The sequence below is a fragment of the Jaculus jaculus genome, chromosome 21, assembly GCF_020740685.1.
Source record: "Jaculus jaculus isolate mJacJac1 chromosome 21, mJacJac1.mat.Y.cur, whole genome shotgun sequence".
In the NCBI taxonomy this organism is placed as follows: domain Eukaryota; kingdom Metazoa; phylum Chordata; class Mammalia; order Rodentia; family Dipodidae; genus Jaculus; species Jaculus jaculus.
This window is the reverse complement of record NC_059122.1, coordinates 6137981-6152325: the sequence shown is the minus strand read 5'-3', so window position 1 is coordinate 6152325 and position 14345 is coordinate 6137981. Positions and strand designations below refer to the sequence as shown.

At 46.0% G+C, this 14345-nt stretch overlaps 1 protein-coding gene across 3 annotated transcripts in view; it reads left to right on the top strand.

Moving 5' to 3' along the window:
* The window catches only part of Ndc1 (NDC1 transmembrane nucleoporin), a 54990-nt gene that overhangs the window by 22402 nt on the left and 18243 nt on the right, over positions 1-14345 (top strand). For 2 of the 3 annotated variants that reach the window (XM_045139361.1, XM_045139359.1), the window contains 7 exons: positions 1150-1231; positions 3036-3191; positions 5523-5768; positions 5874-5992; positions 9788-9838; positions 11944-12007; positions 12668-12768. In XM_045139361.1, coding sequence (XP_044995296.1) covers positions 1150-1231; positions 3036-3191; positions 5523-5768; positions 5874-5992; positions 9788-9838; positions 11944-12007; positions 12668-12768 — 819 coding nt within the window. The remainder of the gene's footprint in view (positions 1-1149; positions 1232-3035; positions 3192-5522; positions 5769-5873; positions 5993-9787; positions 9839-11943; positions 12008-12667; positions 12769-14345) is intronic. The other variant, XM_045139360.1, reaches the window with a different exon arrangement.

Genomic DNA, 14345 nt, shown 5'->3' with positions numbered 1-14345 from the left:
AGCCAGGAATTTTTTGTTTGTTTGCTTTAATATTTTTATTTATTTATTTATTTATTTGAGAGAGACAGAGAAAGGAAAAATGGGCATGCCAGGACCTCCAGCCAGTGCAAATGAACTCCAGATGCATGTGCCACCTTGTGCATCTGGCTTACATGGGTCCTGGGGAATCGAACCAAGGTCCATTGGCTTTGCAGGCAAGTGCCTTAACCACTAAGCCATTTCTCCAGCCCTATTGGTTTTTGAAGTAGGTTCCCACTCTAGCCTAGGCTGACCTGGAATTCAGTATGTAATCTCAGGGTGGCCTCAAACTCACGGCAATCCTACCTCTGCCCCCCCCCCCCCATGCTGGAATTAAAGTTGTGTGCCGCCACGCCCAGCTAGGAATGGTATTTTGAAGGATGAGTAGTAAGTTTTGCCAGTGGAAAGAATTTAGATTTTTCAGCCAAATGAACTGATTTGTGTTTATTGTCTGTTGGATCCTCATTTTGGACTTGGTAGTGAACCTTATAGTGTGGTAGACAGAGCCAAATGAAACAAGTGAACAGATGGAAATTGACAATGCATTGTGTTAAGTGCCAATTTGAGGGCCATGTAGTTTGGGAGACCAGAGAAAATTCCAGGGGGAATTGCTGGTTAAGGTTTCTACCACAGAAGTACAAAAGAACACACTTCTGTGGTTTCTCATACATGACCAAAGCCTACAATAGGTAATGATGGAAGAGGTAGGAAAGTTCTAGAAATGGAGACAGGAAGATTATGATGCTGAAATATTTATTTTATGAGAAAGTCTATCTGAGTTCTCCTTGGATATATAATGAACCGAATTCATTCATAAGATTTTTTTTTTTTTAATTTTTTTTGTTCATTTTTATTTATTTATTTGAGAGCGACAGACATAGAAAGAAAGATGGAAGGAGAGAGAGAGAATGGGCACGCCAGGGCTTCCAGCCTCTGCAAACGAACTCGAGACGCGTGCGCCCCCTTGTGCATCTGGCTAACATGGGACCTGGGGAAGTGAGCCTCGAACCGGGGTCCTTAGGCTTCACAGGCAAGCGCTTAACCGCTAAGCCATCTCTCCAGCCCACATTCGTAAGATTTTATATAGAGAAGTTAACAACATTAAATGGTGTTTTTTCCCCTCTCTTGTAGTATTTAGCCTTGCAGGACCTGATGTTACTTTCCAAGTATTCTCCTTCTCGAAGACAAGAAGTTTTCAGCCTCAGCCAACCAGGTATTGCTAAGACTTAACAGACGTGTTAGGCTTCTGAGTGCCCAACGTGCTCCAGTGAGTTTTGGTGGCAGAGGTGGAATTTCATAAAATTCCGTACGTCATTGATTTGACTGCGGGTTCAGTCACACACGACTTGGAGTTTGCATTGCGCTGAACAGAATTTGTTACCGTGAAAGTATTTATCCATAAGCTGTTGATCCACTCAGCACCTTCAACACACTGACACGAAGAAGAAAGTGTAGGAGGTTGACAGTTTCTCAACACAAAGTGCGGTTTAAGGATGTTAGACTTCGTTTATTTCGAGACAGGGTCTCGCTGTGGTCCAGTCTGACCTGGATCTCACTGGCCTCCCAGGCTGGCCTCCGTCTCATACCCACCACGCCCGGCTTCTTCTTGTTTCTTTGTTTGCGGGTCAGGTGACATGTGTGGGCTGTACGCGGGGGAGATGTTCAAGGAGAGATCTAAGTGAAGAGGGAAGGAGCGACACGCCCGTAAGATGGCTGAGATGGTTCTGAGCCGCTCCTTGTCTCAGCACAGAGCGGAGCGTGCTTGCTTCTCACAGGACAGCTCTGGGAGACAAAAGCCTTGGAAACGTAAAAGACAGGAAGATATGAGGGAATCGTTAAAGGAGCGAGAATTATTAGTTCATTAAATAGTATGATAGCAAGCATGTAAGCTCTCCAAGTATAACGTCTGGCCATTTTCAGACAGTGAGTCATTCCTAGAGATGTAATCGTAAATGCTAGCTCTTACGTGCAATCCCTTCCTTATCGGTGGGTATGATCCAGCGTCCCCAGTGGGTGCCTGAAATTGGGTGTACCGAACCCTATAAACTGTTGTTGTAGACAGTGTCACGTCGCTGGGAGGAACCTCTGGACCAGACCCAGTTTATGAGAGGAGGAAGGGATTTGCTGAAGCTTATACTGGCAGAAGGAGTCGGCCCCCTTTCACAGGTCCACGCACACAGAAAAGCCACCTCTCACCCCGCAAGCAAGCACACTCAGGAACCCAGGCAGAGCTCAGGCCCTTTGCATATCTTAAGTTGGAATTCAGAACCGCCTTACGGCTAGGCCCTAGGATCTGCTGCAGATCTGAATCACAGTCTTCTAATAAACTCCTGAGTATATTGGGGCTCATCCATTCAAACAACCACAAGTATGTTCTCTCATTTATGTTTACCTATGATAAAATTTAAAATTAAGCACAGTAAGAGGTTAACAATAAGAAAATGGAACAGTTATAACAATATAACAAAATTGCTATTATCACTACTTGTGTGCTGTGGGGCCATTGTTCATTAAATTAAGGGGAATTTGAACGCAAGCACTGTGATATCAATGGCAGTCTGTGTGATAAATGACAACGTATGACTTATAAATGGGCAAATAGAGAGAGGGAGGGAGAGAGATGGGCGCACCAGGGCCATCAGCCACCATAAACAAACTCCAGACGCATGTGCCCCCTCGTGCATCTGGGTTACATGGGTCCTGCGGAATCAAACCTGGGTCCTTTGGCTTCTCAGGCAAACGCCTTAAGCGCTAAGCCATCCCTCCAGCCCTAGCTTGGGAGTTTTTAATGGTCTAATGGCAAGTGTTGGCTTTCTGGCCTTTGGATAAATTGATCCACCCAAGTGTTGGTTAGGTTCCTTCATTCAAGAGAGCATGGTCATACGCCGAGTAGCTGAACTGGGGAGAGGGCCCAGAGCAGCGTGGAGCAGGGCATCGCTTGTTGCTCCCCGGCCCTGGCTTGCCAAGGAGAATCCATGCTTATTCCCATGTTAACAGCTTGTGTCGTGTCCTGTTAGGTGGACACCCCCACAACTGGACTGCCATCTCGAGGGAGTGTCTGACTCTTTTAAGTGATATGACTCAGAAACTGATTCTCCACCAGGAAGCTGCTGCTTCAAACGGGAGAGTGCCGTCTTCATTCCCCGCGGGCCCCAAGAAGCTCAGTTCCACAGGTAGCTCCTCCTACTTGATTGGGGGCGGGGGGGGGGGGAAGTACCTCTATCTGCTTCTTAAGCGTGTTGACAGTAATTAATCCATGCTGAATTAAATGAGTGTGAGGTCTATGTTTCAGGGAAGATTAACCCAGCATAAGGGATATTGTGTTGAACTAAGGGAAAGACCTGACTATGTCGTGGTACACTGAAAATGCTAAATAGAGGAGGACACACGACGCCTTCCTCTGGCCTCTGCACACACACACGTGTACACATACACCAAAAATAAGAAAACTGCAAAGCGTCAATCCATTGCATATCAAAAATACACATTTGTTTTCCCTTTTGCCAGTTAATAAAATGTTTTAAAGTGGTTCCATATGGCAGTGGTATTTAAAAAGCCTGATAAAATAATGGTCATCAGAGCTGGAGGGATGGCTTAGTGGTTAAGGCGTTTGCCTGCAAAGCCAAAGGACCCAGGTTCGATTCCCCAGGACCCACGGAAGCCAGATACAGGAGGTGGCTGGAGGCCTTGGCGCGCCTGGGTGCTGTTCTGGTTGTAGCATCCCAAAGAGTAAACGTCGCTGGTCCAGAGTTGGCAGCTGAAGTGATTGAGAGATTTTTGGAGGATGTGTACGTGTACCAACACTCCTTGGTAAATAAATCTCTATTTTTTCTCCTTCCCAATACTGGCAACTGAACCTAGGGCCTCATGCATACTCGACAAGTGCATTAACACTGAGTTATATACCCTTGCCACGCTCTCCCCTTTCTTTTTCTTTTCACTTACTTCCCAGGCCCTTTGAACTCGTTGTGTAGTCCAGGGTGGCCTAAAATTTGCAATTCTCCTGCCTCAGCCCACTGAGTAGCTGAGATTATGGGCCCATCTCACCAGACCCAACAACAACAGTCTTTGGTGTGATTTATTTTGGGGAAAATGGGAAAAGGTTTTCTCTCAATGTAAATTTGTATGTTTAGCCAAGTAACAATTACAGTAGTTGTTAATATGGTCAAGCTGTGTACATCCTAATCCTGTAAAGTTGTCATTCAAAAGAAAATGTGAGTTGACGAGTTCATTTAAAATAGCTTAGAGAAGCCGGGCGTGGTGGCGCACGCCTTTAATCCCAGCACTCGGGAGGCAGAGGTAGGAGGATCACTGTGAGTTCGAGGCCACCCTGAGACTATGTAGAGAATTCCAGGTCAGCCTGAGCTAAAGTGAGACTCTACCTCGAAAAACCAGAAAAAAAAAAAAAAAAAAAAAAAAAAGAAAGGAACCTTGAAGATCAAGATTTGAATCTTTTTTTTTTTAATTTTTTATTAGCATTTTCCATGATTATAAAAAAAATCCCATGCTAATTCCCTCACTCTCCCTCCCCCCGAATCTTTTTAAAATTTTATTTATTGGGCTGGAGAGATGGCTTAGCGGTTAAGCACTTGCCTGTGAAGCCTAAGGACCCTGGTTCGAGGCTCGGTTCCCTAGGTCCCACGTTAGCCAGATGCACAAGGGGGGCGCACGCGTCTGGAGTTCGTTTGCAGAGGCTGGAAGCCCTGGCGCACCCATTCTCTCTCTCTCCCTCTATCTGTCTTTCTCTCTGTGTCTGTCGCTCTCAAATAAATAAATAAAAAATTTTTAAAAAAAATAAAAAAAAATAAAAATTTTATTTATTTACTAGAGAAAGGAAGACAGAAAGAATGGGCACGACGGGGCCTCCAGCCACTGCAAATGAAATCCAGACACATGTGCCCTCTTGTGCATCTGGTCTATGTGGGTCCTGGGGAATTGAACCTGGGTCCTTATGCTTCACAGGCAAATGTCTTAACCGCTAAGCCATCTCTCCAGCCCCAAGATTTGAATCTTGAAGATCAGGATACTCATGGAGGGAAAGATAAATGAATTTATACTGATCTGACAGAAAAAGATGTCCAAGGGCTGGAGAGCTGGCTTAGCAATTAATATGCTTTCCTGAGAAGCCCAAGGACTCAGGTTCGACTGCCTAGGTCCCATGTGAACCAGATGCACAAGGTGGCTCATGCCCCTGGAGTTGGTTTGCAATGGCTACAGGCCCTGTCGTGCCCATTCTCCCTCTTTCTCTGTCTCTCTCACGTAATAAATAAATAAATAAATATATATTTTTTCCCTAAAAAGGAATATTTGTTCAAAATTCCAGTGACACTTGAATTGCAGAAATAAAATCTAGACCTTAGGCTTATCACCTTAAATGGAAGCCTTCCACTGTGCTTCAGGCCAGCACCTTCAACCACACTGGGGGCCGTTAAACAGCACCGAGAGCCTCTGAACTGGCCGGCTGGGACCAGATCCCCCACCCCATTGCATCTGTTCTCTTACAGAAGAGACCGCTTTTCACACACCCAAATCCAGCCAGGTGCTTCGGCCTTCCATGCCCCCCTTAGTGAAAACATCGCTGTTCTCTTCAACACTGCCCACGCCGGATGTTTCAAGTCCCCGCTCGGCCCCGTTTGGCTCCGCTGTGGGGAATCGCATGGCTGGAATACTGGACGCCAGCCCCTGCTACGGGTCTCCCCGCAGTCCCCAGCTCACCAGGAGAGGGCCGCGGCTCTGGACTTCTGCGTCTGGTGAGGGCTGTTTGCTGTCCAGCATTTAAGATCTCCGAGTTGCAGACAGACAGCTGAAGTGCTCACCTTATTTTTTTTTTTTTCTTTTTCCCCCTCCTTTTTCAGTAGATCAGGAAGCACCTGAGTTTTCTAACCCATTTCCTTACACCCCTGTTACTGCTGAGGGTAAGACAGTGAGACCGCCCAACGTGATCTACTTGTGGATTCAGAATAAGCGTGAGCAGGTAGGATTATAGGATTATGCGTTTATAATTTAATATAACATTAAGGATTTCACCTCAGTAACTTAAGTTCTTTTTTCTTTTAGAAAGGGTATGAGAGAGAGACAGAGAGAGGGAATTGGCACGCCAGGGACTTAGCCACTGCAATCGAACTCTAGACACTTGTGTCAACTAGTGGGCGTGTGCGACCTTGCGTTTGCCTCACCTTTGTGCGTCCGGCTTACGTGGGATCTGGAGAATCAAACACAGATCCTTAGGCTTCGCAGGAAAACACCTCAACTGCTAAACCAGCTCTCAAGCCCTGTTGTTTCCTGCCCCCCTGTGGCTTTATAAAAAAAATATTTTATTTATTTATTTGAAAAAGAGAGAGAGAGAAAATGGGTGCACCAGGGCCTCCATCCACATTAAGTGAACTCCAGACTCATGCACCACCTTGTGCATCTGGCTTGGGGAATTGAACCTGGGACTTTAGGCTTCACAGGCAAGTCACTTAACTGTTAAGCCATCTCTCCAGCCCTTTTCTTTTTTTTGAGGTAGGATTGCACTCTAGCTCAGCCTGACCTGTAATTTACTATGTAGTCTCAGGGTGGCCTCGAACTCATGGTGATTCCCCTACCTCTGCCTCCTGAGTGCTGGGAATAAGTACTTTGAGCCACCACACCTGGCTGGCCTTTTTTTTTTGTTCATATTTTATTTATTTATTTGAGAGCGACAGACACAGTGAGAAAGACAGATAGAGGGAGAGAGAGAATGGGCACGCCAGGGCTTCCAGCCACTGCAAATGAACTCCAGACGCGTGCGCCCCCTTGTGCATCTAGCTAACATGGGACCTGGAGAACCAAGCCTCGAACCGGGGTCCTTAGGCTTCACAGGCAAGCGCTTAACCGCTAAGCCATCTCTCCAGCCCTGGCCTTTTGTTTTTTGATACAAGTATCCTGTTCACCCATATGAAATTGCCAGTATTTGAGTGGTTTTAAGTTACATAAATTGCAATTGCAAAAGGCCCAATTGCAAAAGGCCTACCTTAATTCAAAGCCTCTTATCTGAACTCTAAGACACAGTTGAGTCTTCATATATGCAGAGGACCATTTTAGTTTATAGGAAAAACAACAGATAAAGGATTCTCTGCCCATTTAATACTTACATGTTAATAAGGGAAAATGAATGAGGAAGCAAATGTGTTACACTATTTGTTTGAAGCAAAGAATGCTACTATAAAAGATTTTAGGAGCTATTAAGAATGAAAGTTGTCTTAAACTATGAACTGTAAGATACGTTCTCATAGGTCCTGTTTAGGATATGAAAGTACTCTTAAAAGAGGAGAAATTTAGCCAGGTGTGGTGGTGCACGCCTTTAATCCCAGCACTCTGGAGGCAGAGAGTTCAAGGCCAGCCTAAGACTACAGAGCAAATTGCAGGTCAGCCTGAGCTAGAGTGAGACTCTACCTCGAGAAACCAAAAAAAAAAAGAAAGAAAAAGAGAAATTTGAATGTCTTAAGCATGGAGCAGGTTAGGGAAACTGCTTAGGGAACAGAATACCATTTGAGCGGACAGGTTCAAGACGTCTCATTGACGAGGTAGCGCAGTATGAAAGAACAGAAGGGAAGAGAAGAATGAAGGGAAATACACATAGACCCTAAGGTGGACGTGTGCTTGGCTTGTGTGAGCAACAGTGTGGCTGAAGCAGAGAGGGAGGAAGAGGGGGGGATGGATGGTGAGGCTGGAGAGAGGGGAGGCGCCAGAGTTTACGGGGGGTCACTTGGTGCTGCACTGACTACATTTTTCCTGAGTGATGTAGAAAAACCATTATATGGTTTTACCCAAGGAATGGTATGATAGAACTTAGACTTTAAAAGAGCTGCCCTAAGCCAGGCTTGTTGGCACACACCTTTAGTGCCAGCACTCCAGAGGCCGAGGTAAGAGGATCACTGTGAGTTTGAGGCCAACCTGGCACCACAGAGTAAATTCCCGGTTAGCCTGGGCTAGAGTGAGACCTAGTCTGCTTCCTTCTTCTCTCTCAAATAAATAAAATAATTTTGTTGTTGTTGTTTTTTGTTTTGGTTTTTCGAGGTAGGGTTTCGGTCTAGTCCAGGCTGACCTGGAATTCACTCTGTAGTCTCAGGGTGGCCTCGAACTCAACGGCGATCCTCCGACCTCTGCCTCCCGAGTGTTGGGATTAATGGTGTGTGCCGCCATACCCAGCTAATGAATAAAATATTTCTAAAAATTGAAATAAAATAATTAAAACACCAAAAATTAAAAGAGCTGCCCTAGTGGTAAGGTTGAGACTAGACATTTAGAATTTGACGTCTCTGAGTTAAGTGGTGTGCCTCTGATCATAGGAGTTACGTTGACAGCTGTAAGGTGTCCAGATCAGGATATTTATTTTCGCAGAGGAAGAGATTGAGCGAGGTGACGCAAGGATCTCAGAACTCTGGACATGGTAACTGCAGTTAATGCTGTTGAGTTGCATACGTAGCCCTTGTTTATTTTATTTGGCCACACGGTCTAGTATTCTGCCCATGCTGGCCTTGAACTTGCTCCACCTATATCCAGGGAAGGCCTTGGCCTTCCATCCTGTTGTCTCAGCCTCCTAAATTGTTGAGATAAACGGGCTGTGCCATCTCACTTGCCCTTATCTTACTAGAGTGTTAGTGTGCAATACACTGCAGAATTGGTGTGGGTCAGGAAGGGTGGGTAGAGGAAACAAACCCGGAGAAACCCAGACCTCTGAAGTTTTACTGTAAGCAGAGCTGGAAATCAGTCAGTAGCTTTAGAGTAAAGTCCTTGGACTTTTAACAAATTTAATTTTTTAAGGTGGAAGAAATTAGTACCTCTTTGATGACGGAACCTTTCAAATCAGTAGAAAATGACTAAAGAAATTTATATAAACTTTTTTTTTGGTTCCACATGGGCTTATGGCTTTGCCTGACCTCCTTATTTATTTATTCTTTTTGTTTGTTTGTTTGTTTGTTTTTCGAGGTAGGGTCTCACTCTAGCTCAGGCTGACCTAGAACTCACTGTGTAGTCTTAGGGTGGCCTCGAACTCACGGTGATCCTCCTACCTCTGCCTCCCGAGTGCGGGGATTAAAGTGCTGGGCCACCATATCCAGCTAAGTGTCACTTTTTATGTAGCACCTCAGGGCATCTCACTGACCAGTCTTTGCACTTTGAGTGAGAGTATAGCAGTCATGAAATTTTCTTAGACGTCAATAGGTTCACCTCTATCTTGATAGAAGAAAATTTTGGTTTTTATAAATGTCAACTACTAGAAAGCCACTTTGTGTCTCGCTTTTAAGTGGAAAGTGAAAAGTCTTGACTGTGGAGACAGAGAGAGTGTGTTGTGTTCTAGAAAATGTCCTCAGAAACACTGAGGGATTCATGACAGTGAGGAGACCGAGAGAGAGAGAGAGAGAGAGAGAGAGAGAGAGAGAGAGAGAGAGAGAGAGAGAGGGGGAGGGAGGGCGAGCGAGCGAGCGAGCACGAGTGTGTTGTAGAAGATGTCCTCACGAACACCGCGGATGCTTCTGTAGGTACGGGGCTCTGTTTGTGTGTCCTGGGTGTTCACATCGGACACAGCAGAGTTATGGTTAGATTGCTTGTCATTGCCGTCCAACCCAAAGCACAAAGATGTTAACTCACAGGGTTTATTGTAAACGTTACTGTTTGCAAGATATGGGGCATGTTTCCATATTTTTATTTAAATTATGACAGGAAGGACCTAGAAGTTTGTAATATATTACGATAGAATTAAAAATGCAAATGTTCTAATTCTACTTTTATTTTTTTCCCAATTCAGATTAAGAACTTCTTGTCAAAACGGGTGCTGATAATGTATTTTTTCAGTAAGGTAAGAATATGAAGTGGTAGTGTTAAGATTGGCAAGGGAGTGGGCTGGAGAGATGGCTTAGCAGTTAAGCGCTTGCCTGTGAAGCCTAAGGACCCCGGTTCGAGGCTCGGTTCCCCAGATCCCACGTTAGCCAGATGCACAAGGGGGTGCACACGTCTGGAGTTTGTTTGCAGAGGCTGGAAGCCCTGGCGCGCCCATTCTCTCTCTCTCCCTCTATCTATTCTTTCTCTCTGCGTCTGTCGCTCTCAAATAAATAAAAATAAAAAAAAGATTGGCAAGGGAGGAAACAAGGTTGAAATAGCAGAGAATTGACCTGTAGAAGTTTTAGAGGTTAATTGCAGTAACCCGGCAACGTTGCTTAGCGCCTCACTCAGTACTCTCCCCGACACACCTCACGCCTCACAGATCTCTATTTCTTTGCCTGCGTGTATGCCTATGTATTTATGGGTGTACCAGATACATGCACTGGCTTCATGTGGGTGCTGTCAAATTGAACCTGGGCCTGCAGACTTTGCAGGCGCCTTTCACCACTGAGCCATCATAGCCCCCAGTTATTAAATGTTTTTATTTTTATTTATCTGTGCGAGAAAAGCAAGCAAAGAGAATGCGCATGCCAGAGCCTCCAACTGCTGCAAACGATCTCCAGAGGCATGCAACCCCATTGTGCATCTGGCTTTTGTGGGTCCTGGGAAGTTGAACCTTGGTCCTTTGGCTTTGCAGGCGAGCTCCTTAACTGCTAAACCATCTCTCCAGCCCCTGAGATGTTTAATTTTTTTCTTTTTTAAAAAAATTTTTAAATAGTTTTATACTTATTTATTTGAGAGAGAGAGAGAGAGAGACAGAAATAGGAAGGTAGAGATAGAGAGAGAGAATTGGCATGCCAGGGCCTCCAGCCACTGCAAACAAACTCCAGATGCATGTGCCCCCTTGTACATCTGCCTTACGTGGGTCCTGGGGAGTTGAACCTGGGTCCTTTGGCTTTGCAGGCAAGCCCCTTAACTGTTAAGCCACGAGATGTTAAATTTTTGATGGGCAAAGATTTTCATTCCCATGCCAGGTGTGGTGACTCAGTGACATCTCTATTCCTAGTACTCTGGGAGCTGAGGCAGGAGGAGTGAGGGATTTGTGTCAGATCTTGCATCATATGAGCTTGTTTCAAGCCAAGCTCTCCCCCGCAACCCCAAGAAAGGTGAACGTTCACATTTGCCCCTCAGTCACTCCAGACCCCTGATGAATGAATCTGGGGCTTGGCGTGTGGAAAGCCAAGAGTTGTCTGTTTTCATGGGCCGCAGCTGCTGTGTAGTGACTGACAAGTGAAACCTTCGCCCTGGCTGGCGGAGAGCACTTCTGCTAGTGCATGTTCATGTGCTTATACACACGTACACATACATATGTATGTATGTATGTGTGTGTGCAGCGTGTGCACATGTGTATGCAGGCGCCTGTTTCTCGGGCACAGCTGTGGAAGTCAGGGGAGGCCCTCAGGTGTCTCTTCTGAGTGAGAATCCTTCTCTGGAGGAGGAGCTCCCCATTTTTGTCTGTTGGGTTTTGGTTGTGGTTTGGTAGACTGACCAGGGAGCCCCTGTGATCCCCGTGTCTGAACCCCTCAGGCCTGGACTTCTGAAACATGCGGGCTGGGAAATCAAACTCATGTTTGCAGTGGCTGGAGGCCCTGGTGCGCCCATTCTCTCTTCCTCTCCCTCTTTCTCTGTCAAATAAGTAAAATAAGAGAAGTTGAAATGACTCTTAAGTGAACGTACATTCTCTCAGGGATACTCACATTTCTTTCCCAGTGGAAAGACTGTAGGAGAGTACAGATGAACCATGAAAAGTTGCTTGAGCACACAGAGTGTGCTCTTAGCCTATTAACTCAAACTGCAGCAAGAGAGGTTGTGCTTAAACCACTGCCACAGAAAAGACTCGCCAGGGCTGAGGACATGGCGCCTCCAGCCATTGCCAACGGACTCCAGACGCATGCGCCACCTTGTGCGGCTGGTTTACGTGGGTCTGGGGAAATCCAACCTGGGTCCTTTGGCTTTGCAGGCAAGCGTTTTAACCGCTGAACCATCACTCTAGTCCTTAAAACATTTTTATTTCATTTGTAGCACCCAGAGGCCTCCATTCAGGCTGTTTTTTCAGATGCCCAGATGCATATCTGGGCCTTAGAAGGTAAGAACTGTAACCTACAACCGCAAGTTCCATTGGTGAAACACTCAAGTGTAGTTCACAAAAGTCCGTGTCTGGACTTCAATTGTAGCGCTTGGATTTTTCACTGACATTCTTTTCTTTTATGTAAACTGCTTTGTTCTGACATCTTTTTTTTTTTTTTTTTGTATGTTAGAGAAAATATCTTTAGAACACAGGTAGGAAGAAGTATAGATTACAAATGTCCTAAGTCCCCATATCAAAGCAAGATGTTCTGACATCTTGATGAGTCCCGTGTCCCTCCTTCCTGGGCTTCGGGGCCCACGTCTAAAGTGCTACCAAGCCGTCATCACAGCCCCGGCTGCACATCCAGCCCTGGGCTCGCGTTCTCCCCCAAGAACTCACCAAGCGCGACACAGTGTTGTGATTTTTTTTTTTTTTTTTTTTTTTTTGGTTTTTTGAGGCAGGGTCTCACTCTAGCTCAGGCTGCCCTGGAATTCACTGTGTAGTCTCAGGGTGGCCTCGAACTCACAGAGATCTCCCTCCCTCTGCCTCCCGCATGCTGGGACTAAACGCCTGTGCCACCACACCTGGCCTATTGAGTTCTTTTTGTGTTCAGAACGTTAGCCTTTCCTCAGATGGATGATGGATAGACTTGACTCACTCTCGTTTCCTTCCCCTGAGGTCTGTCTCACCTGGTGGCGGCATCATTCACGGAAGATCGATTTGGAGTTGTCCAGACCTCACTTCCCGCTGTGCTGCACACCTTGTTGACACTGCAGGAGGTGAGTGTGCTCTGTGGACTTCGTGTGGGGAGACCTCGCTTCTCCCTCCTCCCATCTTTTCCAAACACGTTGGAAGTTAAAATCATGATTCTGTTCTCACCCTTGATCAATTACAATATAAAAAAAGAGAACAGAAATATAAAACTTAACTTGCTCATAAAAAACTTCTATAGAGGGCTGGAGAGATAGATGGCTTAGCGGTTAAGCGCTTGCCTGTGAAGCCTAAGGACCCCGGTTTGAGGCTCAGTTCCCCAGGTCCCACGTTAGCCAGATGCACAAGGGGGCGCACGCGTCTGGAGTTCGTTTGCAGAGGCTGGAAGCCCTGGCTTGCCCATTCTCTCTCTCTCCCTCTATCTGTCTTTCTCTCTGTGTCTGTCACTCTCAAATAAATAAATAAAAAATGAACAAAAAATATTAAAAAAAAAAAAACTTCTGTAGAGGGCTGGAGAGACAGCTTCGCGGTAAGGACCCATGTTCAACTCTCCAGATCCCACGTAAGCCAGACCCACAAGGGTGAGGCAAATGCAAGGTCGCACATGCCCACTTGGTGGCACAAGCGTCCAGAGTTAGATGGCAGTGGCTGAGGCCCTGGTGCACCAGTTCTCTCTCTCTTTCTCTTTCTCAAAAAAAAAAAATCCTATAGAAGCTGAAAAAGAAATGTATGGTATGCTACTGGCATTAAATAGATAATTTAGGATATTGGAATGCTGCTGAGTTATATAAATTTGGCTGTGTGTGCGTGTGTGCATGTGTATGCGTGTGTTGCTTTGTGCATTTTGAGATAGTCTCGTAGCTCAGGCTGCCCTTGAACTCACTTTGCAGCTGAGGATGACTTTGAACCTCTGCTCCTTGTGTTTCCACCTGCCAAGTGCTGGGATTACAGGCGTGCACCTGGTTCATGCAGTGCCAGGGCTCAAACCTGGGGCCTCATGTGGGCCAGGCAATCACCCTGCCTACTGGCTACATCCTCAGTTAAAAAATTGTATTCTTGCTGGGCATGGTGGCGCATGCCTTTAATCCCACCACTTGGGTGGCAGAGGTAGGATCGCCGTGAGTTCGAGGCCACCCTGAGACTCCATAGTGAATTCCAGGTCAGCCTGGGCTAGAGTGAGACCCTACCTCTTTTTTTTTTTTTTTGGTTTTTCGAGGTAGGGTCTCACTCTGGTCCAGGCTAACCTGGAATTAACTCTGTAGTTTCAGAGTGGCCTTGAACTCACGGCGATCCTCCTACCTCTGCCTCCCGAGTGCTGAGATTAAAGGCGTGCGCCACCACGCCCGGCTGAGACCCTACCTCGAAAAAACCAAAAAAAATTGTATTCTTACACAGTTTGTAGTTACTGAAAGGGGCCTGTGCTTAAATTCCCTGATCAAGTAAGTCCTCTGTTGGTTCAAGAGCCACGGCGAGTGAATGCCTGTCCCCAGGCCGGGTGCTGGATTTCACTACAAGTCCTTTTAGTAGTGGACTTAGATAAAGTACAACCTGTGTTTCCTGCTGCCCAGTGGGCTTCGTTTCCTAACCTAACGCTGTGACTCGTCTTCCAGATCATCGTATGCCATTGCTGTGTCCAAGTTAAAAG